General features: G+C 47.2%; 1 protein-coding gene across 1 annotated transcript in view; it reads right to left on the bottom strand.

The window, feature by feature from the left end:
* Positions 1-18,917, bottom strand: part of LPCAT1 (lysophosphatidylcholine acyltransferase 1) — a 275,186-nt gene extending 256,269 nt beyond the window's left edge. The window contains exon 1 of the mRNA XM_063922939.1: positions 18,042-18,917. Within this exon, the coding sequence (XP_063779009.1) occupies positions 18,042-18,170 (129 nt within the window). The 5' untranslated portion in view covers positions 18,171-18,917. The remainder of the gene's footprint in view (positions 1-18,041) is intronic.
* Between the last annotated feature and the right edge of the window lie 7,346 nt (positions 18,918-26,263).

The following is a 26,263-nucleotide window of genomic DNA, read 5'->3' as shown; positions in this document are numbered from 1 at the left end:
TTGAGAAAATCCAAAACTACATTAAGGTCCCACGGAGCCACTGGGGGCACAACCGGGGGCTGTATATGTAGTACTCCTTTTACAAAAGTCTGGACTTCAGGAACTGAAGCCAATTCTTTCTGGAAGAAAATCGACAGGGACGAAATTTGAACCTTAATGGACCCCAACTTGAGGCCCATAGACAATCCTGTTTGCAGGAAATGTAGGAATCGACCCAATTGAAATTCCTCCGTGGGGGCCTTCCTGGCCTCACACCACGCAACATATTTTCTCCAAATGCGGTGATAATGTTGTGCAGTCACCTCCTTCCTGGCTTTTACCAGTGTAGGAATGACCTCTTCCGGAATGCCTTTTTCCCTTAGAATTCGGCGTTCAACCGCCATGCCGTCAAACGCAGCCGCGGTAAGTCTTGGAATAGACACGGTCCCTGTTGAAGCAGGTCCCGTCTTAGAGGTAGAGGCCACGAATCTTCCGTGAGCATCTCCTGAAGTTCCGGGTACCAAGTTCGTCTTGGCCAATCCGGAGCCACGAGTATCGTTCTTACTCCCTTTTGCCGTATAATTCTCAGTACTTTTGGTATGAGTGGCAGAGGAGGAAACACATACACTGACTGGAACACCCACGGCGTTACCAGAGCGTCCACAGCTATTGCCTGAGGGTCTCTTGACCTGGCGCAATACCTGTCCAGTTTTTTGTTGAGGCGAGACGCCATCATGTCCACCTTTGGTTTTTCCCAACGGTTCACAATCATGTAGAAGACTTCTGGATGAAGTCCCCACTCTCCCGGGTGTAGATCGTGTCTGCTGAGGAAGTCTGCTTCCCAGTTGTCCACTCCCGGAATGAACACTGCTGACAGTGCTATCACATGATCTTCCGCCCAGCGAAGAATCCTTGCAGCTTCTGCCATTGCTCTCCTGCTTTTTGTGCCGCCCTGTCTGTTTACGTGGGTGACTGCCGTGATGTTGTCCGACTGGATCAACACCGGCTGACCCTGAAGCAGGGGTTTTGCCAGGCTTAGAGCATTGTAAATCGCTCTTAGCTCCAGTATATTTATGTGAAGAGACATCTCCAGGTTTGACCATACTCCCTGGAAGTTTCTTCCCTGTGTGACCGCTCCCCAGCCTCTCAGACTGGCATCCGTGGTCACCAGGACCCAGTCCTGTATGCCGAATCTGCGGCCCTCTAACAGATGAGCACTCTGCAACCACCACAGCAGAGACACCCTTGTCCGTGGCGATAAGGTTATCCGCTGATGCATCTGCAGATGTGATCCGGACCATTTGTCCAGCAGATCCCACTGAAAAGTTTGTGCGTGGAATCTGCCGAATGGAATCGCTTCGTAAGAAGCCACCATCTTTCCCAGGACTCTTGTGCATTGATGCACAGACACTTTCCCTGGTTTTAGGAGGTTCCTGACAAGTTCGGATAACTCCTTGGCTTTCTCCTCCGGAAGAAACACCTTTTTCTGAACCGTGTCCAGAATCATTCCCAGGAACAGCAGACGTGTCGTCGGGGTCAATTGAGATTTTGGAAAATTCAGAATCCACCCGTGCTGTTGCAGCACTATTTGGGTTAGTGCTACTACATCCCCCAGCTGTTCCCTGGACCTTGCCCTTATCAGGAGATCGTCCAAGTAAGGGATAATTAATACGCCTTTTCTTCGTAGAAGAAACATCATTTCGGCCATTACCTTGGTAAAGACCCGAGGTGCCGTGGACAATCCAAACGGCAGCGTCTGAAACTGATAATGACAGTTTTGCACCACGAACCTGAGGTACCCTTGATGTGAAGGGCAAATTGGGACATGCAGGTAAGCATCCTTGATGTCCAGGGACACCATAAAGTCCCCTTCTTCCAGATTCGCTATCACTGCTCTGAGTGACTCCATCTTGAACTTGAATTTTTGTATGTACAGGTTCAAAGATTTCAGATTTAGAATAGGTCTTACCGAGCCGTCCGGCTTCGGTACCACAATATAGTGTGGAATAATACCCCTTTCCCTGTTGTAGGAGGGGTACCTTGACTATCACCTGCTGAGAATACAGCTTGTGAATGGCTTCCAATACCGTCGCCCTGTCTGAGGGAGACGTTGGCAGAGCAGACTTTAGGAACCGGCGAGGGGGAGACTTCTCGAATTCCAACCTGTAACCCTGAGATATTATCTGCAGGATCCAGGGGTCCACCTGTGAGTGAGCCCACTGTGCGCTGAAATTCTTGAGTCGACCCCCCACCGCCCCTGAGTCCGCTTGTAAAGCCCCAACGTCATGCTGAGGGCTTTGCAGAAGCCGGGGGGGGGCTTCTGCTCCTGGGAAGAAGCTGCTTGGTGCACTCTCTTACCCTTTCCTTTGCCTCGGGGCAAATATGACTGTCCTTTCGCCCGCTTGTTCCTATAGGAACGAAAGGACTGCGGCTGAAAAGACGGTGTCTTTTTCTGTTGGGAGGGGACCTGAGGTAAAAAGGTGGATTTCCCGGCTGTTGCCGTGGCCACCAAATCCGATAGACCGACCCCAAATAATTCCTCCCCCTTATACGGCAATACTTCCATATGCCGTTTGGAATCCGCATCACCTGACCATTGTCGCGTCCATAAACTTCTTCTGGCAGATATGGACATCGCACTTACTCTCGATGCCAGAGTGCAAATATCCCTCTGTGCATCTCGCATATATAGAAATGCATCCTTTAAATGCTCTATAGTCAGTAAAATACTGTCCCTATCCAGGGTATCAATATTTTCAGTCAGGGAATCCGACCAAACCACCCCAGCACTGCACATCCATGCAGAGGCGATGGCTGGTCGCAGTATAACACCAGTATGAGTGTATATACTTTTCAGGGTAGTTTCCAGCCTCCTACCTGCTGGATCCTTGAGGGCGGCCGTTTCAGGAGATGGTAACGCCACTTGTTTTGATAAGCGTGTGAGCGCCTTATCCACCCTAGGGGGTGTTTCCCAGCGCGCCCTAACCTCTGGCGGGAAAGGATATAATGCCAATAACTTCTTTGAAATTAGCAGTTTTCTATCGGGGTTAACCCACGCTTCATCACACACTTCATTCAATTCGTCTGATTCAGGAAAAACTACAGGTAGTTTTTTCAGACCCCACATAATACCCCTTTTTGTGGTACATGCAGTATCAGAGATATGTAAAGCCTCCTTCATTGCCGTGATCATATAACGTGTGGCCCTACTGGAAAATACGTTTGTTTCTTCACCGTCGACACTAGATTCGGTGTCCGTGTCTGGGTCTGTGTCGACCGACTGAGGTAAAGGGCGTTTTACAGCCCCTGACGGTGTCTGAGACGCCTGTACAGGTACTAACTGGTTTTCCGGCCGTCTCATGTCGTCAACTGATTTTTGTAATGTGCTGACATTATCACGTAATTCCATAAATAAAGCCATCCATTCCGGTGTCGACTCCCTAGGGGGTGACATCACCATTACCGGCAATTGCTCCGCCTCCACACCAACATCGTCCTCATACATGTCGACACACACGTACCGACACACAGCAGACACACAGGGAATGCTCTTATCGAAGAGAGGACCTCACTAGCCCTTTGGGGAGACAGAGGGAGAGTTTGCCAGCACACACCCAAGCGCTATAAATATATAGGAACAACCCTATAGAAGTGTTGTCTCCCTTATAGCAGCTTAATATATATCAAAAACGCCAAAAAAAAAGTGCCCCCCCCCCTCTCTTTTTTACCCTGTTTCTGTAGTGCAGGGGAGAGTCCTGGGAGCCTTCCTCGCAGCGGAGCTGAGCAGGAAAATGGCGCAGTGTGCTGAGGAGATAGGCCCCGCCCCCTATTTCGGCGGGCTCTTCTCCCGAGTTTGTGAGACCTGGCAGGGGTTAAATACATCCATATAGCCCCAAGGGCTATATGTGATGTATTTTTTAGCCAGAACAAGGTATTCTCATTGCTGCCCAGGGCGCCCCCTGCAGCGCCCTGCACCCTCCGTGACCGCTGGTGTGAAGTGTGTGACAACAATGGCGCACAGCTGCAGTGCTGTGCGCTACCTCATGAAGACTGAAAAGTCTTCTGCCGCCGGTTTCTGGACCTCTTCGCTTTTCGGCATCTGCAAGGGTGTCGGCGGCGCGGCTCCGGGACCGGACTCCATGGCTGGGCCTGTGTTCGATCCCTCTGGAGCTAATGGTGTCCAGTAGCCTAAGAAGCCAATCCATCCTGCACGCAGGTGAGTTTACTTCTTCTCCCCTAAGTCCCTCGTTGCAGTGAGCCTGTTGCCAGCAGGACTCACTGAAAATAAAAAACCTAAAAACTTTTTCTAAGCAGCTCTTTAGGAGAGCCACCTAGATTGCACCCTGCTCGGACGGGCACAAAAACCTAACTGAGGCTTGGAGGAGGGTCATAGGGGGAGGAGCCAGTGCACACCACCTGATCCTAAAGCTTTATTTTTGTGCCCTGTCTCCTGCGGAGCCGCTAATCCCCATGGTCCTGACGGAGTCCCCAGCATCCACTAGGACGTTAGAGAAAAATGAATTAATGCTAATGCTAACCCGTGCAAGTTGTATCCCATCTTAAACTTCCCTCAGGACTGCGACCAAGAAGATGAGCCCAGCACGATATCGGCACTCTCTCTAGCAGCCACCATACAAGATACTCAACCAGTAAGAGCAGTAGCGAAGGCCCCTAGTGGAGGGACAGGTGAGGTCGTGTCCACAGGTAAGTACGGTACTGTACATTATGCAGAAACAATTGCACCTCACATTGTAGAAGCAACCCAGAATGATGTAATTGAACTGAATCCTGTCAGGGTGATCGCAGTCCCCAATGGGAAGACTGACGCTCTGGGAATCACTCCCGTCAGGAACATTGCTATGCATTGCCCCTGGTCCCGGACAGAATTGAGGACAATTATGTCTGAATTTCCCGATCCCAGGAAAGATCTAGCCGCTTGTCAGAGGTTTATTAGGGAACTAGGTAACGCCACCGAACCCAATAACAAAGATTGGCGGAGAGTGCTACGAGCATGTTTGCCCTCCAATATTGACCCCGTGAAATTAATTGCGGACTGTAACTTAGATGCAGAAGTACCTCTCACTGATGAGTACAAACAGGAGAACGTAAAACAGATCAATCTGCAGTTAGGAGTATATTTCCCAACTGTTGTCAAGTGGAATAAAATTTTCTCCATTAGACAAAAGGAAGGTGAAACTGCCTCTGACTATTTACATCGAGCACTGCAGGAAATGGCTAGATTTACTGGGATCGAAGACATTAAGGATAATGTGCACCATAGGGAGGTAGCGGTGTCCGTATTAATGGACAGATTAAAGGAAGTGTTGAGAACCAGGGTACAAACCACTCAACCAATTTGGAGAGGTATCTCGGTGGCTGCGTTAAGAGAGTCCGCTATTGAGCATGATCGGAACATCATTAGGCACAGGGAGTCACAGGGGGATAAGCTGATGACCGTAAGTATCAAAGCCCTGACAACGAAGCCACATCAGCCTAAACCCCAGACCCCTGTTGGTAAGTCGTATATGGTAAAATGTTTTAACTGTCAGAGAGAAGGACATTACGCACGAAACTGTAATTTTAAAGACCCACATAAGGTATATCGACCCCCTAGACCAGAACATGACACTCAGTATGACGCACGTAATTGGGATCAGGGACCGCAGAGGAGAAGTAATGGACCGCATGCCGTGGAAACAAAGAGGTACCCACCAAGGAGAGACTGGCAGGTCTCTGAAAATTCTCAGTTACCCCCCTCACATATTGTAGCTGCCAGCGCGCTGCGGGGGTGGACACCACAAACCATAGAGGTGGGACCACACCTGTAGTCTGCAGCCAGTGAAATTAATTGCGAGCCTTGGAAGTGAACCTGAGGTCACAATTGATGTAGCTGGTAGATCACTACCTTTCCTTGTAGATACGGGGGCTGCCAAGTCAGTGTTAAATTCAACGGTGGGTATGAAAATCACGGGAAAAATAATTCCAGCAATGGGAGTAACAGGAGTAGTACAACACTACCCTTTAAGTAAACCAGCAGAGATTACAATAGGGATTTTGCAGACCAAGCACTCCTTTTTGCTATCTGCATCGGCTCCGACTAATCTACTTGGGAGAGATTTACTGTGTAAGATGGGGTGTGTCATATATTGTACTCCTGAAGGTGTTTTCTTAGATATACCCGAGAATCACGCTCAGGAAGTGCAGGATATGTTAGACTCCCCACAAAGGTTAATGTCACACACTGCTGTTACAGACAGGTGTCCATCCAAGGTAGAGGGAATGATCTCCCAGATACCGGAGTCCCTCTGGACCAAAGATGGACAAGACACTGGATTGATGGCAAATGTAGCTCCTGTAGTAGTGCAAGTAAAAGATGGTAGGATAGCTCCAAAAATCCCACAGTATCCTCTGAAGCCAGAGGTGGAATTAGGAGTGTACCCAATTATAGAGCGCTTGCTGCAACAGGGCATCCTAGTTAGGACGTCCAGCACTGCCAATAGTCCCATCTTCCCTGTGAAAAAGAGTGGGGAGAGGGGTTACAGGCTAGTGCAGGATCTAAGGGGGATAAACAAAATAGTTGAGAGCCAATTCCCCGTAGTGCCAAATCCAGCTGTCATCCTTATGCAAATCCCTCCTACTGCGAAATTTTTCACTGTTATTGACCTCTGCTCCGCCTTCTTCTCGGTCCCTCTGCACCCTGACAGCCAATACTTGTTTGCATTTACATACAGAGGAGTACAGTACACCTGGACTCGTTTACCACAAGGTTTCATTGACAGCCCAAGTATTTTCTCACAGGCTTTGCATGACTGTTTACAATCCTTTCAACCTGAGAGCGGATCAGTATTAATACAGTATGTAGATGATTTACTGCTGTGTTCTGATTCACTCGAATCGTCCTTGAGAGACATGAAACAGCTCTTGTTTCATCTCTCTGATACGGTACACAAGGTTTCAAGAGATAAGTTGCAGTTATGCCAGACCAAGGTAAAATATTTGGGACATTGCTTAACACAAGGACTGAGACACCTCACCGCTGATAGAACACAGGCAATTCGCGACATGACTCTGCCACAAACCCAGCAACAGATCCGCACTTTCCTAGGAATGTGTGGGTATTGCCGAAACTGGATCCCAGGGTTTTCCATACTAGCCTTACCTTTGTAAGAGATGGTCTCGTCAAACAAACCAGATTGGATTTCGCACACAGATGAGTCCGAACTGGCATTTGAGAGACTCAAACAGTGCCTATCACAGGCACCAGCATTAGGTATGCCAGATTATGGGAAACCCTTTGAATTGTACGGTACGGAGAGTGCTGGGTGTGCGGCAGGTGTTTTAACCCAGAGACATGGTGATGCCAGCAGGCCGGTAGCTTACTACAGTGCACAATTGGACACCGTAGCACGGTCTCTCCCCACATGCTTGCGAAGTGTTGCAGCAATAGCATTGCTAGTGAGTAAAAGCGAAGATGTAGTGTTAGGACACAACCTGACCATCCATACACCTCATGCAGTGTCAGCCTTACTGAATTCTGCCCAAACAAGACACGTCTCATCAGCACGGTTTACAAGGTGGGAATTAGCACTAATGGCCCCTGTAAACATCACCATAAGGAGATGCAGCGCACTAAATCCTGCAACGTATCTCCCAGGTGTGCCTGGACAGGCACAAAGGGTGGGGGATGAGAGTGATGGTGAAGGAGGATTTAGTATAGACACTGACACACATGATTGTATGGAATATTTGAACCAAACTTTCACTGCAAGGCCCGACATTAGTGACAACCCACTGGAAGGCGTAGATTTTACTTTTTACACTGACGGTAGTTGCCACAGACATTCGGACTCGGGAGACTTGTGTACTGGATACGCAGTCGTAGATGACAAAGGTACCATAGAAGCGGAACCCCTGGGCCCACCACACTCAGCACAAGTTGCTGAGCTGGTCGCCCTAACCAGAGCGTGTGAATTGGCTAAGGGTAAGTCAGCCAATATCTACACGGATTCTAGGTATGCCTTTGGAGTAGTGCATGATATCGGGGCCCTATGGCGCCTCAGAAATTTCATGACGGCAGCTGGCACACCCGTGGCGCATGCGACCCACATCAAAAGACTTCTAGCAGCGATACAGGAACCTGACAGAGTGGCTGTTATCAAGTGTAAAGCCCACACGTACAGCCAAGACCCAGTGTCACTTGGTAACAGCCGGGCAGACGAAGCTGCTAAATCGGCAACCAGCACCCTCATACAGACAGACATCACACAACTGATGGTATTCCATACCGTCAACACACAAAAATTGAGTGAAATGCAAAATTTGTGTTCCCCACAGGAAAAGGCAGTCTGGAGGTCAAAAGGATATGGCCAGGAGTCCTCAGGACTCTGGACAGATGGACAGGGTAAGCCAGTGGCTCCCAGAGCATACCTTCCAAGTTTAGCTGAGGCGGCACATGGTCTGACTCATCTGGGCAAAGAGGGTATGTGCAAGTTGGTAAGAGCCTACTGGTGCGCGCCAGGATTCTCTTCTCATGCGGGTAAAAGAGCAATGACATGCCTTACCTGCTTGAGGAAGAATATTGGAAAGTCAATACCAACAGAACTATCCCATATCCCACCAACAGACGGCCCTTTTCAGGTAATACAGATTGATTTCATACAATTGCCACCCTGTAGAAATTTAAAGTATGTGTTGGTTTGTATTGATGTGTTTTCAAATTGGGTAGAAGCGTTCCCCGCTGCCACAAATACTGCTGTGTTTACTGCAAAGAAAATTGTGCAGGAATTTGTGTGCAGATATGGTATCCCTAGGATAATTGAAAGTGATAGGGGTACCCATTTTACAGGTGAAGTCTTTCAGGTAATGTGCAAATTAATGGGAATTAATAGTAAGCTGCATACTCCGTACCACCCACAGGCAAGTGTGAAAGTGGAAAAAGTAAACAGCACTATTAAGAACAAGCTGAGCAAAGTGATGGCTGAAACTGGATTGTTGTGGCCAGAAGCTTTGCCACTTGTATTGTACAGCATCAGAACCACTCCCAGGTCCCCTCTTAACCTATCACCCTTTGAGATTCTTTTTGGTCGACAACCCCATGTAATGATTGACCCCCAGGATGATTTGAAATGCAATAATGAAGTGACTGTAAAGTACTTGGTTAAGATGAGCAAGCAGTTGAGGAATCAAAACAGCAATCAAAAGCTGGTGATTCCTGACCTGCCAGACAGTAATTGTCATGACATTGAACCTGGGGATTATGTAATGACTCGAAATTTTCTACGCTCAGGTTGCCTGATTGACCGGTGGGAAGGACCGTACCAAGTCTTACTAACCAGCACGACAGCATTGAAGGTTGCCGAAAGAGAGACATGGGTCCACTCGTCCCACTGTAAGAAGGTCGCTGACCCAGAGAAAGCCCGTGACAAAGAGCAGAGAGTGTAGAGGAAACAGTATCACTGGAGTGCCTGTTCCGGGAAGGTTGAGAGGCAGGACTGTTGTCACGGCACCTGAGCACAGAGAACTACAAGACCAGAGGCGGTTGTCGTACCAGTTTTCTTTCCCTTCTATTATTTTCTTCACCTCCCATTACCACTCTTTCTTCCTCCTCCTGCAAGATGGACTTACCCCAAGAGACTGCGTTCCGGGTTTTCCTGTTGACCCTGTTGTTGACCAGAACAGTCTATTTCGGTGAGAGTACCAGAGAGGTCGAGAAAGGATCTGGAATGGGTTCTGATGACAAGGACGGATTAGTAGAATTCCAAGAGCAACACAGTCACCGAGCAAAGGCGAGTATCAGAAAACGATCTGGTAGTCATGACACTAGGAGACATTGTGAAGGATTGTTAGCTGAGGAGAATTGTATCTGTAGGAATTGTGAAAACATAGTTGAGGACGGGTGCATCCAGAGATGTCAGTCCAGCCTTAATATCAACATGGACCGTCATCCATTGAGTGATTATCACTCATTAGTGGGTAAGGTTTTAAACCAAACAGAATGCTGGGTGTGCTCACAAGTACCTCAAGGTCAGAGCAAGTCAGGATTAGTACCGTACCCTTTAACACTAGATGAGGTACTTGAAATAAGGGGTGGGAGACCGGTGGACAAGAAATTTAATATTTCTAGGCCTCCTAGTTTAAAGCTCGACCAATATCATGTGGATAGGTCCTTAATATGTTTTAACATTTCCAATCCCCGAAAGCCGGGAAATTGGGAAGTGACATGGAACAACCAAACCATGGCATTTTCACACAGAGCCGATAGAATGCCCGTAGACCCAGAACTTATACGCCAAATAGCCGACGGTGGGAGATATTTTCGGTACAGGTATACTCTAGGAAGTAGGACCATGCGGGTTGGAGAAGTATCACCAGGATACTGTGCGCATATCATACAGCCTGATACGTGTACTGAACAAATGAGAGAGTTAGGGATAGGATTTTTCACCTGGAAGGTTTGCAATATGGTGATGTCATATTCTGTCCCATATGTTCTCCCCGATGATGCATATTTCATATGCTGGAGGAAGGCGTATAAGTGGCTTGCCCCAAACTCAGAGGGATTGTGTTACATTGGAAGAGTGGTGCCAGAAGTAATGACCATTACCCATAATAAGATGAAAGACGTTCACCGCAATGCTCAAGCTCCTTACACTCACACTCATTACGAACACATTGTTAAGAGACCCCTTATAGATAGGACAGAGCACGCAGCCTCTGATTTGATCCACGAATCCACCGGGATTCAATTCCTACTCGCGTTAGATATCACCCGTACCGCCAGAGGAATTATACATTTTAGGTATATTCATGCGCTAGCGAACCTGATAGACAATATCACCGAGATGTATGATGACACCTTCAGGTATACTGTGTGGGAATTGCAAGCTTACAAAACGGAACTGATCCAGCACAGGATGGTTCTCAAATTACATCACAGCGGTGACAGGCGGGTATTGTGTCACCCTAGCAACTCAGTATGGTGTGAAGTGCTGCACGTACATTACAAACAACACTGATGACCCCACCGAGGTCATAGATCAAAAGATGGACGATATCTTGCAGTTGAAATGGGAGTTCCGAAGGAGACACAACCTTACCCTTGCTGCTGTGAGTAATGAACTGACCGGCTGGGTTTCATGGTTGAACCGACGCAATTGGTTCTCAGGTTTAGGAGAATGGGCTCAAAATGTTATCGTGAATGTAGGAAAGTTTCTCCTTTGTATCCTGGGAGTTGTCATAATGATTGGTTTGATATTTAGATGTGTTCGGATTTTAATGCAGTGCAAGCGCAGTACCAAAGTGATGAGTTTAAGGAGCGAGGGCATTGTTACAACAAATGGTTTAATTTATGATCCATCAATTGAGACAATGTTGTGATAAGACGTAATTCCACGGTCCGTTTCTTTCACCCATTTCTCCTTTGTTTTTTCTCCCAAGCAAAAAGACATCCATTCGGTTGAAGACTAAAGACTTTGATGGAGAAGACTACAGACCTCTGATGGACATTTCTACAGACTTAGAGACACTTTAGAGACTTTAAAGACTTTTTATGGACACTTGAAAGACTTTGATTATCACCCACAGCAAGGATACACCTATCCGGACAAGACTTCAACAGACACCCAAGGACAATTGCACATATTATCATATGAATGTATTTGTGATATGTATCTTATCTTCATCTCTACAACCTTCAGGTAGTGACACACATAGTCGACAGGTGATAAAGGTACATATGCATGTATCATCAACTAAATGTGCACCCCATTTGTTGGAACAAGAAGCAGAAAAGAGCTCGGTAGTGTTTGTTGGCCCACTTACAGACCCTTAATACGGGATAAGAAGGATTTAATGTATACTTCGCAATACCTCGAAACTTATCTAGAACATGTACGGCACGATGATACATGCCCCCCAGACATGAAGTTCATACATACATGCTTTTGCTATCCCACTAGGCCATACATTTCCCGCCTACTCCTCTCCTCCCTCCACCCAATCATTTATAGGTATTTCATTGTATTGTATATTTCTCTGCTTGATTGTTTAGATTGTGGCAGTTATTGTTGACTGCCAAAGGGTCGACTGTCAAAGTCGAAAAATATTGTAATACATATCCCTTGTACTAACCCCTCATGCACATGCACGCTGCTCGTGCACCCGGTCCCCCGTGCGTACACATATCCGCAAGTTGCGTAAGAGACGCTCCGGCGACTCGTGCGCATGATATGTGTATTTACGGCAGAGTTTGTGAGCGTGTAGCGTGCGACTCGAACGCAGCAAATTTAACCCAAATAGTGCATTTTGTAGATATAGTTCCCTTAGATCATGTCAGCGAGTAATGTTAGTTTAAACAGTTCCTGGACAGAGAGACACGTCTTTGCATGATAGGAAGGGGCAGACAAAGGTTGGTAGGTGATGTCTAGTATCCAGCTGTAGGGTATTTTAAGGGAAACATTCCGGTGTTAGTTAGGAAAGGATCGCTTGCTTTTGCGTATAGTTATGTACAAAAGTAGATTATGAACATTAGCTGTATTTGCTGTAAATTACACATGCGGCGGGAATCCAGAGGATACCTCCCACCAGAGCAGTTGGGAAAGGACATCGCCTACCTGTTCAAATCCACCTATGACCTTTGCTGTAATGTAGAGACACATCCCTGTGTCCAATGAACAATGAGATTACAGTGACCATTGTATTGTGAATGTATGTTGTGTATAAAAAGACCACTTTTGCCTGGCCGGACACAAGACTCTGAAGGCTTTCTCCCTGATAGCTGAGGACTGGTCCAGGACGCGCTTGCGAACGATTCCCCATGTATGTATATTCTCTGTAGCCATTATTCTCTATTATTCTGTTTAGATTTCCTTGTTAGCCTGTAGTGTATAACTTGTATCTGTTTACCCCTTTTCTCTGAATAATCCGCTGCGGTGTTAGAGCCCAGTGGTTTACCACAAACCGGTGTTGTGTTTTCACTTTCCTGCAAAGGGCTTTCTTAGCGTCTCAATCGCTATAAGGTGTATAAGCATTGTTAAGGTTTTAAGGTATTACATCGTTGCAGTACTAGACTGCTAAGGTTTAAAGTATAAGCACACCCTTACACTGTTTCATTACTTAAGGTTTACTGTATATCACTCTGTGTGTGTCCGCGCCGCGTGTACGTTGTACCCACGGCACGGCGTCTGATACGCTAATAGCGTATCAATACGGCACTCGGTGCGCTAACAGCGTGCTTAATAAGAAGCGTGGATCCGTGTGCGTACGTGCCGCTCGTGTGTCGCGCCCACGGCACAGCGTCTGATACGCTAAGTGCGTATCCATACGGTACTCAGTACGCAAATAGCGTACCTAGTCCGTAGCGTGTGTAATAAGTCTAGCGGCCATAGCGGCTCCACGGTAATAGTGTATAGCTTTATGTTTTAAGGTAATATTTGACATTATCAAGTGCGATAGCGGGGCAGATCTGAATAATCGCCCCTCTGCGATAGGATTTGAATCCGGCCCTTAAATGTTAGAAAGCATTAAAACATGGTTGATCAAGGATTCTAATACATAGTGTAGCAACGTTTCACAAATTTAATATAATAAGCCGGATTCAATTTTTTCTTCATTTTAACATTCATGTAAAAAAAAAAAAAAAACAGTTTAAACCATAAAAAAGTTTGTTTTTTTAATAGGGTTTTTTTCCAACCCTAATTACAAGAAAAGTGGGGAGAAATCACTGATTTCTCTGCCTTTTCATTTCCCCTTACACATTCCTGCAGACCCCGTTAGGTATAAATAGTTGCTGTGCATGAACGTTATTTATACATCTGTTTTGAGAAACACAATGCCATCTCTAGAGCTTGCGGTAAAGGGCTCTCCTGCCGAGGAGATTACAAACATTTTGCGCATTTCCAAAAGATGTTTGCATGGTCTGTGCATGCGCCAATCAGCACTTAAAAAAATATCAATATGGAGATAGAAACAAAGCAAAAAGCTGCAATTTTTTTGTGCTGCTTTTCGCTTTGTTTTTAAAATGTTGCAATTAGAATACAGAGAATTTGAAGGATGACAGGAAAGTTTTGCATGCCACACAACTCATGTGCTGTCAGCTAAGATCTGTGGGGGAGCTGAACAAATATATATATATATATATATATATATATATATATATATATATATATATATATATATATATATATATTTTAAACATGCAGAAATGTTGCTGTATGGCAGTTGCTATTATAATGGAGCCCTTTTGAATAAATGTAACACGTTTACCAAAAATATGGAGAACATTAATAGCACATAGCTTAAACAATCAAATAAACGGGTGTGGTATGCGTGACCGGCGGTCGGGAGACCGCCAGTCAGCATAACTCCGCCGGGATCCCAGCAGTGGAATGCCGGCGGGGGGGGGGGGGGGGGCGAGCGCAACAAGCCCCTCGCGGGCTCAGTGGCAACCTGTGGTCGCCACGGGTTCTATTCTCACTCTACGGGTGTCGTGGACACCCACGAGTGGGAATAGTCCCTGTAGGTCGGCATGCCGATCGTCGGGATTGTGAGGGGGCGGGATGTAGGGGGAGGTAATGTGACCGTCAGTCTCCTGAACGCCGGTTACATAACTACATCCCAAATAAACACTCTAGTAATGACAAGGTTTTTTTTTCTGAATTCAATGTGCAGCAACTTTTGGTAGAGAGGAACAATGCCTTTTGCTAAGTAAATACTAAGGGGGAAATTTACTTGCGGGCGAAGGCTGCAAATTGCCGTTGCGTTTAAGTGCAAAGTCTCCAACATACAAAAGTGTTACATTAAATGGAAGTATATAAAGCATATAAAGCAGAGTTCTTGAGTTCTTCCTTCAAAAGAGGATTTTAAAATCAAAGATGTTTCAAGCTGGCCATACATTAGGACAATTTTAAGGCTGATGGCACGATTTAGATGAATCAGAACAATAAATCATTAGAAATCGTGCAGTTTTCCTGATTGAAAACCAATCCAATGCACGGTCCCGCGAGTCGTTTGTAGTTTCTTCAGATCTTACCTGCTGCACGTAAGATATGGCAATCTCGGTAGTGATGTGGAAGCAGTGGATGGCAGATCATCCAATATATCGTTAGGTCCTTTGGCTGACCTAACGATACTGTTTGTCCAGAAGCTACCAGGGAGTTCAAGAGAAAGCGTTAGTGACATCGCTTGTATGCCAGTCACTTTAATGCAGAGGTTCCCAAACGCGGTTCTCAAGGCACCCCAACGGTCCTGAAATGTATCCATGCTTGGCCACAGGTGACTTAATTAGCACATCAGTCAATTTGATTTAAACCATCTGTGCTGAGCCATGGATATACCTAAATCCTGGACTGTGTGGGTGCCTTGAGGACAGCGTTTGGGAACCTCTGCTCTAATGTATGGGCAGCTTCAAAATCAGATTGTGGCCCAGAGGCAGCCCCCTCAGGTATCCGAATTACAGATCTCCAGTGGGGTAACAAAGTTTAGAAGCAGCATGTAACTCCAGTTAGGCTCATATTTGGTCTAGTGAACACGAACAAAGCCATCTCTATCCGAAGGCTGTTTGCTCAGCACTATATCAATGTTACAGCACTACACACAATGGGTTCACCTAAGACTGGAAGTTCATTTCCTTTTACCAAGAAATCAGCAAGGTCCAGACATTTGTGGATTAATCTGCTGACATACTTAATTTATGATCTGAAGTAATTATGAAACAAACTTGCCTACACCTGAATTTTTGGAAGAAAACCTCCCGCATCCAGTCCACTTCTGCAATAAAGTGGGACCTCTTCCTCCAGGATCTCCCAGAAGGGAATCTTACAATATCAGCAACTATAGATATACATCAGGAAGATCTTTAAGTAATCAGGAGCAGACTCCATGATAGGTCATATTGACAATACTTATTTTATGCCACCCAACAGCTTATTTTAGAACTTGTTCAGATTATTTTATTCATTTTACATGCATTCCATTCTAAAGAAAACTTCAGGCATATTTAAAGTCCTTCCAAGTTACTTTCTGTTACAGCTATTTACTTTGTTCTAAATGTACCTTTGATTTTCAGCATGCATGCATTAGGTTACGCATTTTCTGTGCATGATATAAATACTCAAGATTATTAACTATAGTTTTACCACCCCATGTACTGTCCAGAGTATAGAGTCACTATGATCAACAAACTGCAAGACTAGTAGCTATCTTTAAAAGCCAAATCTTGATTGGCTCTGTGAGGTCACAAGATATCAGTGTCAGTGGACATAGACAGATCACCTATATAATAACAAAATATTACAGCAAGCACCAAAGTGGAGGAGCAGTGTTTTAATTTAGTTTTTAGTTTTTTTTATATAAAGGTACATTGCAATTAAACTGCAGTATTGCCAAATCTATACTTGTAATGTTAGAACTTTTCCATATGTACAGTAGCAAGTGGTTCCCTGTGCACAATTAAGCAATTACCAAGTTGTGAAAACAAATCTGCATATTTAACTATTAAATACAATAGCTACACATGGGGCCGAGCATATCCAAAGGACAACATACATCCGGCCCATCACAAGAAAAACTGCAGGCAGAGATACTGGACATGCTTAAGTGCTTAACAAGACAGTACTTATAATTGACACTAAGCAATCACGTTAAACAACATGTCTGCATTGTAAAAACACAGCATTTCCTATTTTATGTCGAAACCCCATCATTATTCCGCAGCAAATTCACTTATTTACACCATACATTTGCACAAATCAGAAAAGCTTTCAACTCTTTGCAAGATTGTCAGTAACTGTAGCACGTGAGTGAACACATAATTCTATATACAATAAAAAATTAACTGTTGTGAAATGTGTTTGAAATATAAAAAATTAGAACAAATATAATAAATAAAGTTTAAAGGAAACAAATGGTGTCTTGATTTGAAAGGAATCCCTCATTCATGCATAAACAATATGTACACACATGTCCCTGGGGGAAATGTCAGCATACACAATGCAAATGGAGAAATGACTGCATACTGAATCAACCATTGATTCGCATTAATAGCATCAATTCTTTACACTGAATAAATTATCTGATTTTTCTGTTGATTAAGGGTTAAAAAATTTGTCTTAACATTGCTTGCATTTTTCACACATATGTTACATATTTACTTTAAACCCATCAACAAACTGCAGAAGCGATGAGCTAAGATGCTACAAAAGAACAAAACATAACTAATTTTGGAACAGTTATTACACGCTTCTCCTAAAGAGCTGACAATAGCTTTATTCACATTGCATTGTAGCAATCCATAGAACCATTGAGGCTGTGTAGGCAGCCAAGTAAAGCTGGAGACTTCATTACAAAATATGGAATCACACCTACAGCTTTAAGATCCTAAATGGGTCCATTCAATGGCATGGGGTCTCCATAAAACAGATGTGGTCGTATTTCTCAGTAGTGTCTTCATAAGAGAGGGGGGTTGGGTCACTAGGAACTGAGCCTGTCAATTAGAGAGCATGACTGCTGAGTAAGGGCAGTAATAAACGATGGTTGGTACCCACCAGCTGGGAAAATCTATATGTTTTAATTAAAAGGTTTACATATTTCTTCACAGAATGAAGTCAGCATGTTATACATGTACAGACAACAATCTGATAATGATGAACACTACCAAAACTTATTTCGTTTTGTTTACACATTTATATATAAAGATGTGACAAATTAGCACACCTATCACACTATCAGCAAGTTGTGTGGATGACAGTGGACCACCATCCTTGTACATAGACTTTATTGTCCTAACAAGTAGGACTGTTGCTGCTGAGCATCTTTTGGGGAAAACAACCAGTACAGCGATGTGTTGCTATTATGTACCAGCTGGTGTGCTTCCGATACACACATTCTCATGGGCCAAATCAACTCCTGACCAGAGTGGAGTAGGGGAGGTTGCTGATGGGCACAGGCTAAGGCCAGGCCATGGACCCAGATGGCATCTGCCAGGTGACAGCACAGACACTACAACATGCACATATGTGCTGGGGGGGCCATATTTGCAGGCACAGACACACACACATAGCACCTACTTTGGCTTTCTGCAGTGGGGTGAAGCGCAGGTCATGCACAAATGGGTTCCTGACTGGCCTGGTCAGCTCCTGTTCCCGGCCAGTTCCTAGCTCCGAGGAGGGACAGCGCCTGTTCCTCATTAGCCTCATGGTGCTCAGTGTGTGGGGGCGGCGGGGAGAACAGCGAGCTGCTGGGGTGTAGGGGATATGGGGGGGAAGGGGGGGGATTCGAATTAGAAAAAGCAAATTGCAAATCTGAGTAGATCCCAATTTTCCTGCGACTGCTACGAGCAGCCAGAGGTTCCCCAGATGGCAGGAGGGGGTGTCGCTGCCAGTCAGGCCGGGGGCAGCGTGATGCGAGGCAGGAGGGGGGTGTCGCTGCCGAGGCTATAAGGCTAGGAGATGCCAGAGGCGCTTCTGGAGGGAAATGCCGAGATGTCCCCCTTCCTGTTCCTCCTGCGCAGGGGGATGCAACCAGCAGTAATCCGGGCTGTGGGATGATGAGATGCGGGAGGAGGGGGGCAGGCGGCGGCTGCTTAGCAGCGATTAGGAGAATGAGATCAGGAAACAACAACGGAGATGTTGCACAAAGCGAGAGCCGCGGATGATGCAGCGGGGAAGGCGGGGGGTTGGATCGGCTGGTCCCCGGGGACCTCAAGCTGCCAGGAAAGCAGGATACGGAGGATAGGGACCGGGAGGAGCGGCCGGGTCAGTGTGTCGGAGCAAGCTGTGGTCTGGGTTACTAGCAGGCGTGAGGCGGCGGCAGCAGCAGATGATGCGTTACAGCGGCCTCTCCCCCTCCCCTTCACTCTCTCCCCTCTGCTCGCTTCCTCCGGTAGCAGCAGCAGCCTGCAAGGGGGGAGGGAGCAGAGACACTGTAGGGGTGGAGGAAAGAACCGGTTCTCACACTCTTATGAGAAAGAGCCGCAAACAGGGGATGTGACATGTGCCGCTACTGTCAGACCCAGAGACTGCACACGATCATTGATGTGACATGTGCCACTGTGTGGATGCAAGCCAGAGACCGCACATACAGGGATGTCACAGTGCCAGCGCCACTATTATGTGAGGAATGCGGACACTAGTATACAGAATTCCCTGTGATATACACATTTGCTGCCTCTCCTGCACTTTCTCCGAGTATCACCCAGCCAATTCATCCATAAAATGGCACCACTAACCTTCCCACAGACAAGTGCAAACCCTACTGTGTTGTATTTATTTAAATGTCACAACATGTCGTTAGTCAATGATTCAGAAATTGCTTGGTGGTCTGTCCACCGATTATATGTAATAAACTGCACTTTCTGTTGTTGTTGGGGTTTTTCTTGGCACTTTCAAATAAAGTTTACTATATTGGGCCCATACTTTGTCAGGGCAGTAGCTATTATGCAGGGTTTTTTTTCTATCTTTTCCCCCACCTTTCCATCTCTTTCCTCCTGTTCCTCCCAACTCCCTCTAATTATCCCCCTAATCCTCCCATCTCTCCCAGCTCATATACATCCCCCCGTACTTATGTACTCTCCGATGCTGTGTGACTTCCCCCCTGTACTACCTATATACTCCATTACTGGGTACCTATACCTATATGTTCCCCTGTTATTATATAGACTTCCCCTTTACCCACTTTCTCTTACGTCCTAGAGGATGCTGGGGTCCACATTAGTACCATGGGGTATAGATGGGTCCACCAGGAGCCATGGGCACTTTAAGAATTTAATAGTGTGGGCTTGCTCCTCCTTCTATGCCCCTCCTACCAGACTCAGTTTAGAAAATGTGTCCAGAGGAGCCGGTCACAGCTAGGGGAGCTCCATAGGAGTTTCTCTAGTTTTATTTTTTTTCTTAGAGTTTAGGCACAGGGAGGCTGCTGGCAACAGCCTCCCTGCTTCGTGGGACTTAGGGGGGGAGTAGTGTCCAACCCTGAGAGGTTAATGGCCACTATCTCCGCTGACAGGACACTGAGCTTCTGAGGGTGATGATCGTTAGCCGCCCGAGGTGACCGCTCACTCCCGCAGCATGCCGCCACCCACTAACAGAGCCAGAAGATTCCGGTGGCGAGTGAGTCACCGGCGACCCGACAAGCGGGGAGCCAGTGTGAATGGCGGCAACAGGGTAGGAGTGCAGTACTAACTGCGCTCCGGAGAGCTCAGCGGTACACAGTGCGGCGCTATGAGAGGCGCCCTGAGCCAGCGCAAATACCCTACACTGGTCACTCAAAGCTATCAGGGACCTCGGTAACGCTGCTAGCAAAATCCTTAGGCCAGTATAAAAAATTTAAAGTGCGGAAAGACATGCCATGTCCAGGGGGCGGAACTTCTCCTCAGAGCGGACCCAGCAGCGTTCAGCACCATTTTCTCCCTGCAGATACAGCTACAGAGATGCTGACAGGGAGTGCTGTCACTCCACACGACTCCAGCTATCCTGTGCGGTACCAGGGGGTTGTAGAAGGAGGGGGGGCTGTATATTACTGTGTAGTCTATTAAGCGTACACAGCCAGCACCAGGTTGGTTATACAGGTTGAGTATCCCATATCCAAATATTCGGGAATACGGAATTTTATGAGTGAGACTGAGATAGTGAAACCTTTGTTTTCTGATAGCTCAGTGTACGCAAACTTTGTTTAATACACAAAGTTATTAAAATATTGTATTAAATACAATACACCTTCCAAATTCACATTTGGAGCTGACAAAGAGATTGTCTTTCCTGGGGATGATCCTCGACACGGTAGTGCAGAGGGTGTTTCTACCGATGGAGAAAGCGGTGATACAATCAATGGTCCGGGATATCTTGAGGCCTGCTCGGGTATCGGTTCATCAGTGCATTCGCCTTCTGGGGAAGATGGTTGCCTCCTACGAGGCTCTACAGTACGGAAGATTTCATGCTCGATCCCTCCAACTGGATCTCCTAGACAAGTGGTCGGGATCTCATCTACACATGCACCAGAGGATACGTCTATCGCCGAAAGCAAGGTTTTCACTCCTCTGGTGACTGAAAATGCCTCACCTTCTGGAGGGCCTCAGGTTCGGGGTTCAGAACTGGATCCTTCTAACCACGGATGCAAGTCTCCAGGGTTGGGGCACAGTCACTCATGGGGAAACCTTCCAAGGAAGGTGGTCAAGTCTGGAATCCATTCTTCCAATAAACATTCTGGAACTAAGAGCCATGTACAACGGCCTTCTACAAGCGGCACATCTTCTGCGAGATTGGGCCATTCAACTACAGTCGGACAATGTAACGACGGTGACCTACATAAACCAACAGGGTGGAACGAAGAGCAGAGCTGCTATGTCGGAGGTAACAAGAATCATCCTCTGGGCAGAAAGGCACACGTTGGCGCTGTCAGCAATCTTCATTCTGGGAGTGAACAACTGGGAAGCGGACTTCCTCAGCAGACACGATCTCCATCCAGGAGAGTTGCGGCCTCCATCCGGAGGTGTTCACAGAGGTGACAAATCTTTAGGGTGTACCTCAAATAGAGATGATGGCCTACTGTCTCAACAAGAAGTTTCGGAGGTACTGTTCCAGGTCAGGAGACCTGCAAGCAGTGGTGGTGGACGCCCTGGTGACTCCGTGTGTGTTTCAGGTCAGTGCACGTGTTTCCTCCACTTCCACTCATTCCAAGGATTCTAAAGCTCATAAGGAGAACAAGAGTTCAGGCAATCCTCATTGCTCCGGACTGGCCAAGAAGGGCTTGGTACGCGGATCTTCTGGATCTACTGCTGGAAGATCCGAGGCCTCTTCCTGTCCGGGAGGACCTGTTGCAACGGGCCGTTCGCTTATCAAGACTTACCGTGGCTACATTTGATGGCATGGAGGTTGAACGCCAGATATTAGCTCGGAAGGGCAATCCGAACAAGGTTATTTCTATCCTGATACAGGTTAGGAAATGAGTAACGTCTAAACATTACCATCGCATTTGGAAAAAGTATGTGTCTTGGTGTGAATCCAAGAAGTTTCCTACGGTGGAGTTTCAACTTGGGTGGTTTCTCCTCTTCCTGCAAGCAGGTGTTGATATGGGCCTGCGTTTGGGATCCATTAAGGTCCAGATTTCGGCCTTGTCCATTTTCTTCCAGAAACAACTGGCTTCCCTTCCTGAGGTTCAGACTTTCTTGAAAGGGGTTCTGCACATCCAGCCTCCCTTTGTGCATCCTACGGCACCCTGGAATCTTAACGTGGTGTTACAGTTCCTCCAATTGGATTGGTTCGAGCCTCTACAAGAGGTTGAGGTCAAATTTCTCACGTGGAAGGCTGTCACATTGTTGGCCTTAGCTTCTGCTAGGCGTGTGTCTGAATTGGGGGCTTTGTCCTGTAAGAGCCCCTACTTTATTTTCCATGAAGATAGAGCTGAGCTCAGGACGCGTCAGCAGTTTCTTCCAAAGGTTGTGTCGGCTTTTCATATCAACCAACCTATTGTTGTGCCAGTGGCTACTGACTCCTCAATTCCCTCAAAGTCCCTGGATGTTATGAGGGCTTTGAAGATTTATGTGAAGAGAACTTCTCATCACAGAAAATTGGACTCTCTGTTTGTCCTGTATGATCCCAAGAAACTTGGGTGTCCTGCTTCTAAGCAGACGATTTCTCGCTGGATCAGGTTCACTATCCAGCATGCATATTCTACGGCAGGATTGCCGTGTCCAAAATCGGTTAAAGCCCACTCTACTCGTAAGGTGGATCTTCCTGGGCAACTGCCCGGGGTGTCTCGGCTTTACAACTTTGCAGAGCGGCTACTTGGTCAGGGTCGAACACATTTGCTAAGTTCTACAAGTTCGATACTTTGGCCTCTGAGGACCTTAAGTGTGGTCAACCAGTTCTGCATGAGCCTCCGCGCTCTCCCTCCCATTCTGGGAGCTTTGGTACATCCCGATGGTACTAATGTGGACCATCCTCTAGGACGTAAGAGAAAATAGGATTTTAATTATCTACCGGTAAATCCTTTTCTCGTAGTCGTAGAGGATGCTGGGCGCCCGCCCAGGGCTTCGTAATCCTGCAGTGGTTACTTGGTTCAGTGCTGCTTAGTTCTTGGTTAAGTACTGTTGTTCTTACTTGATTAAGTAATATTGTTCAGCCGTTGCTGAGTTTTCAAGCTGGTTAGCTTGGTTTGCCTTGTATGTGTGAGCTGGTGTGAATCTCGCCATTATCTGTGTAAAATCCTTCTCTCGAAGTTGTCCTTCTCCTCGGCACAGTTTCTAGACTGAGTCTGGTAGGAGGGGGGAGCCAGCCCACACTATTAAACTCTTAAAGTGCCCATGGCTCTATACCCCATGGTACTAATGTGGACCCCAGCATCCTCTATGGACTACGAGAAAAGGATTTACTGGTAGGTAATTAAAATCCTATTATTCATAGTTCCTATGGTCCCTCAGCTCCTATGGCCCCCCCTCTAGTTCCTATGGACCCCCATCTATTATTTTGAACTAGACATCTATCCTGTAAAGCTTCTGTGAAACTCCAAGTCTCAGCACAACTGCCCATCCCTTATTTTGGGACCCATGCACTCCTCCCTCCTACTCTTACTGCTCCATCCTTCATTGTATAGCAGCACTGGCGTATTTATAATGGGTGCAGTGTCTGTATTCCAGGGGGGCCCACACCGCATGTCCTGCACCCATTATTAATTTTTAATACCCTCGGGAATCCTGCAGCGCCTCAGGAATCACTGGGAAAATGGCGCGGCACCATTTTCACGGTGTTTCGACCATGCGTAGTAGGAAAATAACTGGGAGAATGTCCGCTGCGCCATTTTCCCATAGATCTGCGCATGTGCTCCAGGCTCTGGGACAATGCTAGTGTCCCATGGGGTTCTTAGTGCCCAGAGCTCTACAACGCTGCCAGCTAGAGAGGAGGGGGCCCAGACGGATCTTGCACATGGACCTCCTCCTCTCTAGGGGGCTAATTCAGACCTGATCACTGCTGTGCATTTTCGCACAGCGGGTGATCAGGTCTGAACTGCACCGCAGTGCACCGGCACATGCCAGAGATGCGATCAGCATCTCTGCCCAGCGATCGCCTGATTGACAGGCAGAGGTGTTCGCTGGGCCGGCCGGCGGCGCTGGGCAGGCCGGTGGGGCTGGGCCGCCGTTTTGGGGGCGCGGTCCGGGCAACGCAAGCGTGCCCGGACCATGCAAGGGGCGGGCCACAATGGCTGCGTGATGTGACACGCAGCCACTGCAACCCGGAGAGCGACGGGTAGCTCCCTGTCAGCGCGCAGGAGCTGCGCTGGTAGGGAGCTACTCTACAGGTACAAAAGCATCGCCGCCATGCAATGCTTTTGTACCTGTGCGGCGGAGGGAGGGCCAGACATGCGGGGCGGAGTAGCCCTGTGCTGGGCGTCCCCCCGCATGTCAGGGTGGCTGATCGTAGCCGTGCAAAATTTTGCACGGCTACGATCAGGTCTGAATTAGCCCCTAGATATGCCCCTGAATAGCAGAGTAGACAGGGCCTGCACCCATATCATCTGTAGCAGACAGCTGGCGGGTTGAGTCACGCATTGTATTTTGAATGTGATACATCCTGCCACTGATCAAATGCATAGCGGCATTTAATTATGCCATATGCATGTAGATTTAAGCAAATAACAGCTCTCCCGATGGGCTGAGGTCATTTTTTCACATTTACGCTCATCACATAGGGTACCATCATGAATATCAATGATTTTTTTAATGCGGTACCTACAGATATAGTATTCCTTGGGTTTTTTTTTAGAAGACTTTAGGGGTCTATTCATAAAGCAGTGAAAAGAGTGGAGAAGTGAGCCTGTCAAGAAGTTGCCCAAGGTAACCAATCAGCTGCACCGTACAATTGTATTGTATGCAAATGCTAAATATTATTTAAATGCTGATTGGTTGCCATGGGCAACATCTCCACTAACTCACTTCTCCACACTTTTCACTGCTTTGTATGTCCCGATAATACCATTAACATATTTGTAAATTGCGGCCAGTCACCGATAATAAGGCTTCCTTATCGCCACAATCAGTAGCGGATCTTGCCATGGGCAAGCAGGACTTTTGCCCGGGGCGCCGCCTTCCGGAGGGCGCCGGCGCCATCCGGAGGGCGCTGCACCATGGCAAGATCCGCTGCTGCTGTGCTGCCCGCTCTGTCCCGCTGCCGCTGCCCGCTGTGTCTCGCTGTGAAGGGAACTAGACGCGTAGCATCTAGTTTCCCTTCGTGGAGAGGACCTTTGCTGTGCGGTGCGCAATGACGTCATCGCGCGCCGCACATCATTTCAGCGGCGCTGCTACTGTACAGGGGGCGTAACTGACCACGCCCCCTGTATGAAGCCACAACCCCATTGCCCGCCCAGGGCGCAAAAAGCCCTAGAACCGGGCCTGGCCACAATTCATGGGTGGGCGATCCTTTCTGTACCACTGCGGTCAGATGGAGGCTGGGATGGAGGTTGTCACGGCTGTCACACCTCTCCCACCTGTCTCTCTCTCTCCCATTTCTCCCTCATATGTTTCTCTCGTATCACTGCCCATCGCCTCCTCTTCTCTCTCTCATCTCTGTCCTCCTCCCATCTCTCTTTCACTTTTGCCCTGTGGGTGCAAGCTCTGGGTACTGACAGTATGGTATAAACCTGTACATCAGTGATGTGGGGTCAGGGGGGCAGAACCTTTCCTGTCATATTCCAGTATGCTCCATAGTTTTGACTAATGATTAGAATAATACAAAACAGATATTTACAACTGATATTGTCTTTGTATCATGCTATATAATACAATCATCATTGTATTATTCTAATAATTTTATGTGTGTAAATCTGGCTGTGATAGTAGCCAGTGCCTCCACAGACATTAACCTCACCACACCTCCCTGCTGTACGGGTGTCAGCATACCGACGCCGGGATCCCAGCAGTGGAATGGTGCGCGGGGGAGGGGGGGGGAAAGCCACGGGTTCTATTCCCACTCTATGGGTGTCGTGGACCCCCACAAGTGGGAATAGTCCCAGTTGGTCGGCATGCCGACTGTCGGAATTGTGAAGGTGCGGGATGCAGGGGGAGGTAATGTGGCCGCTGGTCTCCTGGCCGCCAGTCACATAACTACATCCTTGCTGTACATACAGCACTGGGGGCAAGGGCGTAGCTATCATAGGTGCATGCAGTGCAGCTGCTATGGGGCCCAGAGCTGAAGAGGGGCCACCTTCCCTGTCACAGTTACATGTGCTATATACATTTTTCACTATTGGGAGTACATAATGGCCCTTACAACCTTTTGCCATGGTGCCTGCAATATTTATAGGT

The sequence above is a fragment of the Pseudophryne corroboree genome, chromosome 5 (genome assembly GCF_028390025.1).
Source record: "Pseudophryne corroboree isolate aPseCor3 chromosome 5, aPseCor3.hap2, whole genome shotgun sequence".
Classification (NCBI taxonomy): domain Eukaryota; kingdom Metazoa; phylum Chordata; class Amphibia; order Anura; family Myobatrachidae; genus Pseudophryne; species Pseudophryne corroboree.
The sequence above is the reverse complement of the archived record's forward strand: the minus strand, read 5'-3'. Positions and strand labels throughout refer to the sequence as shown.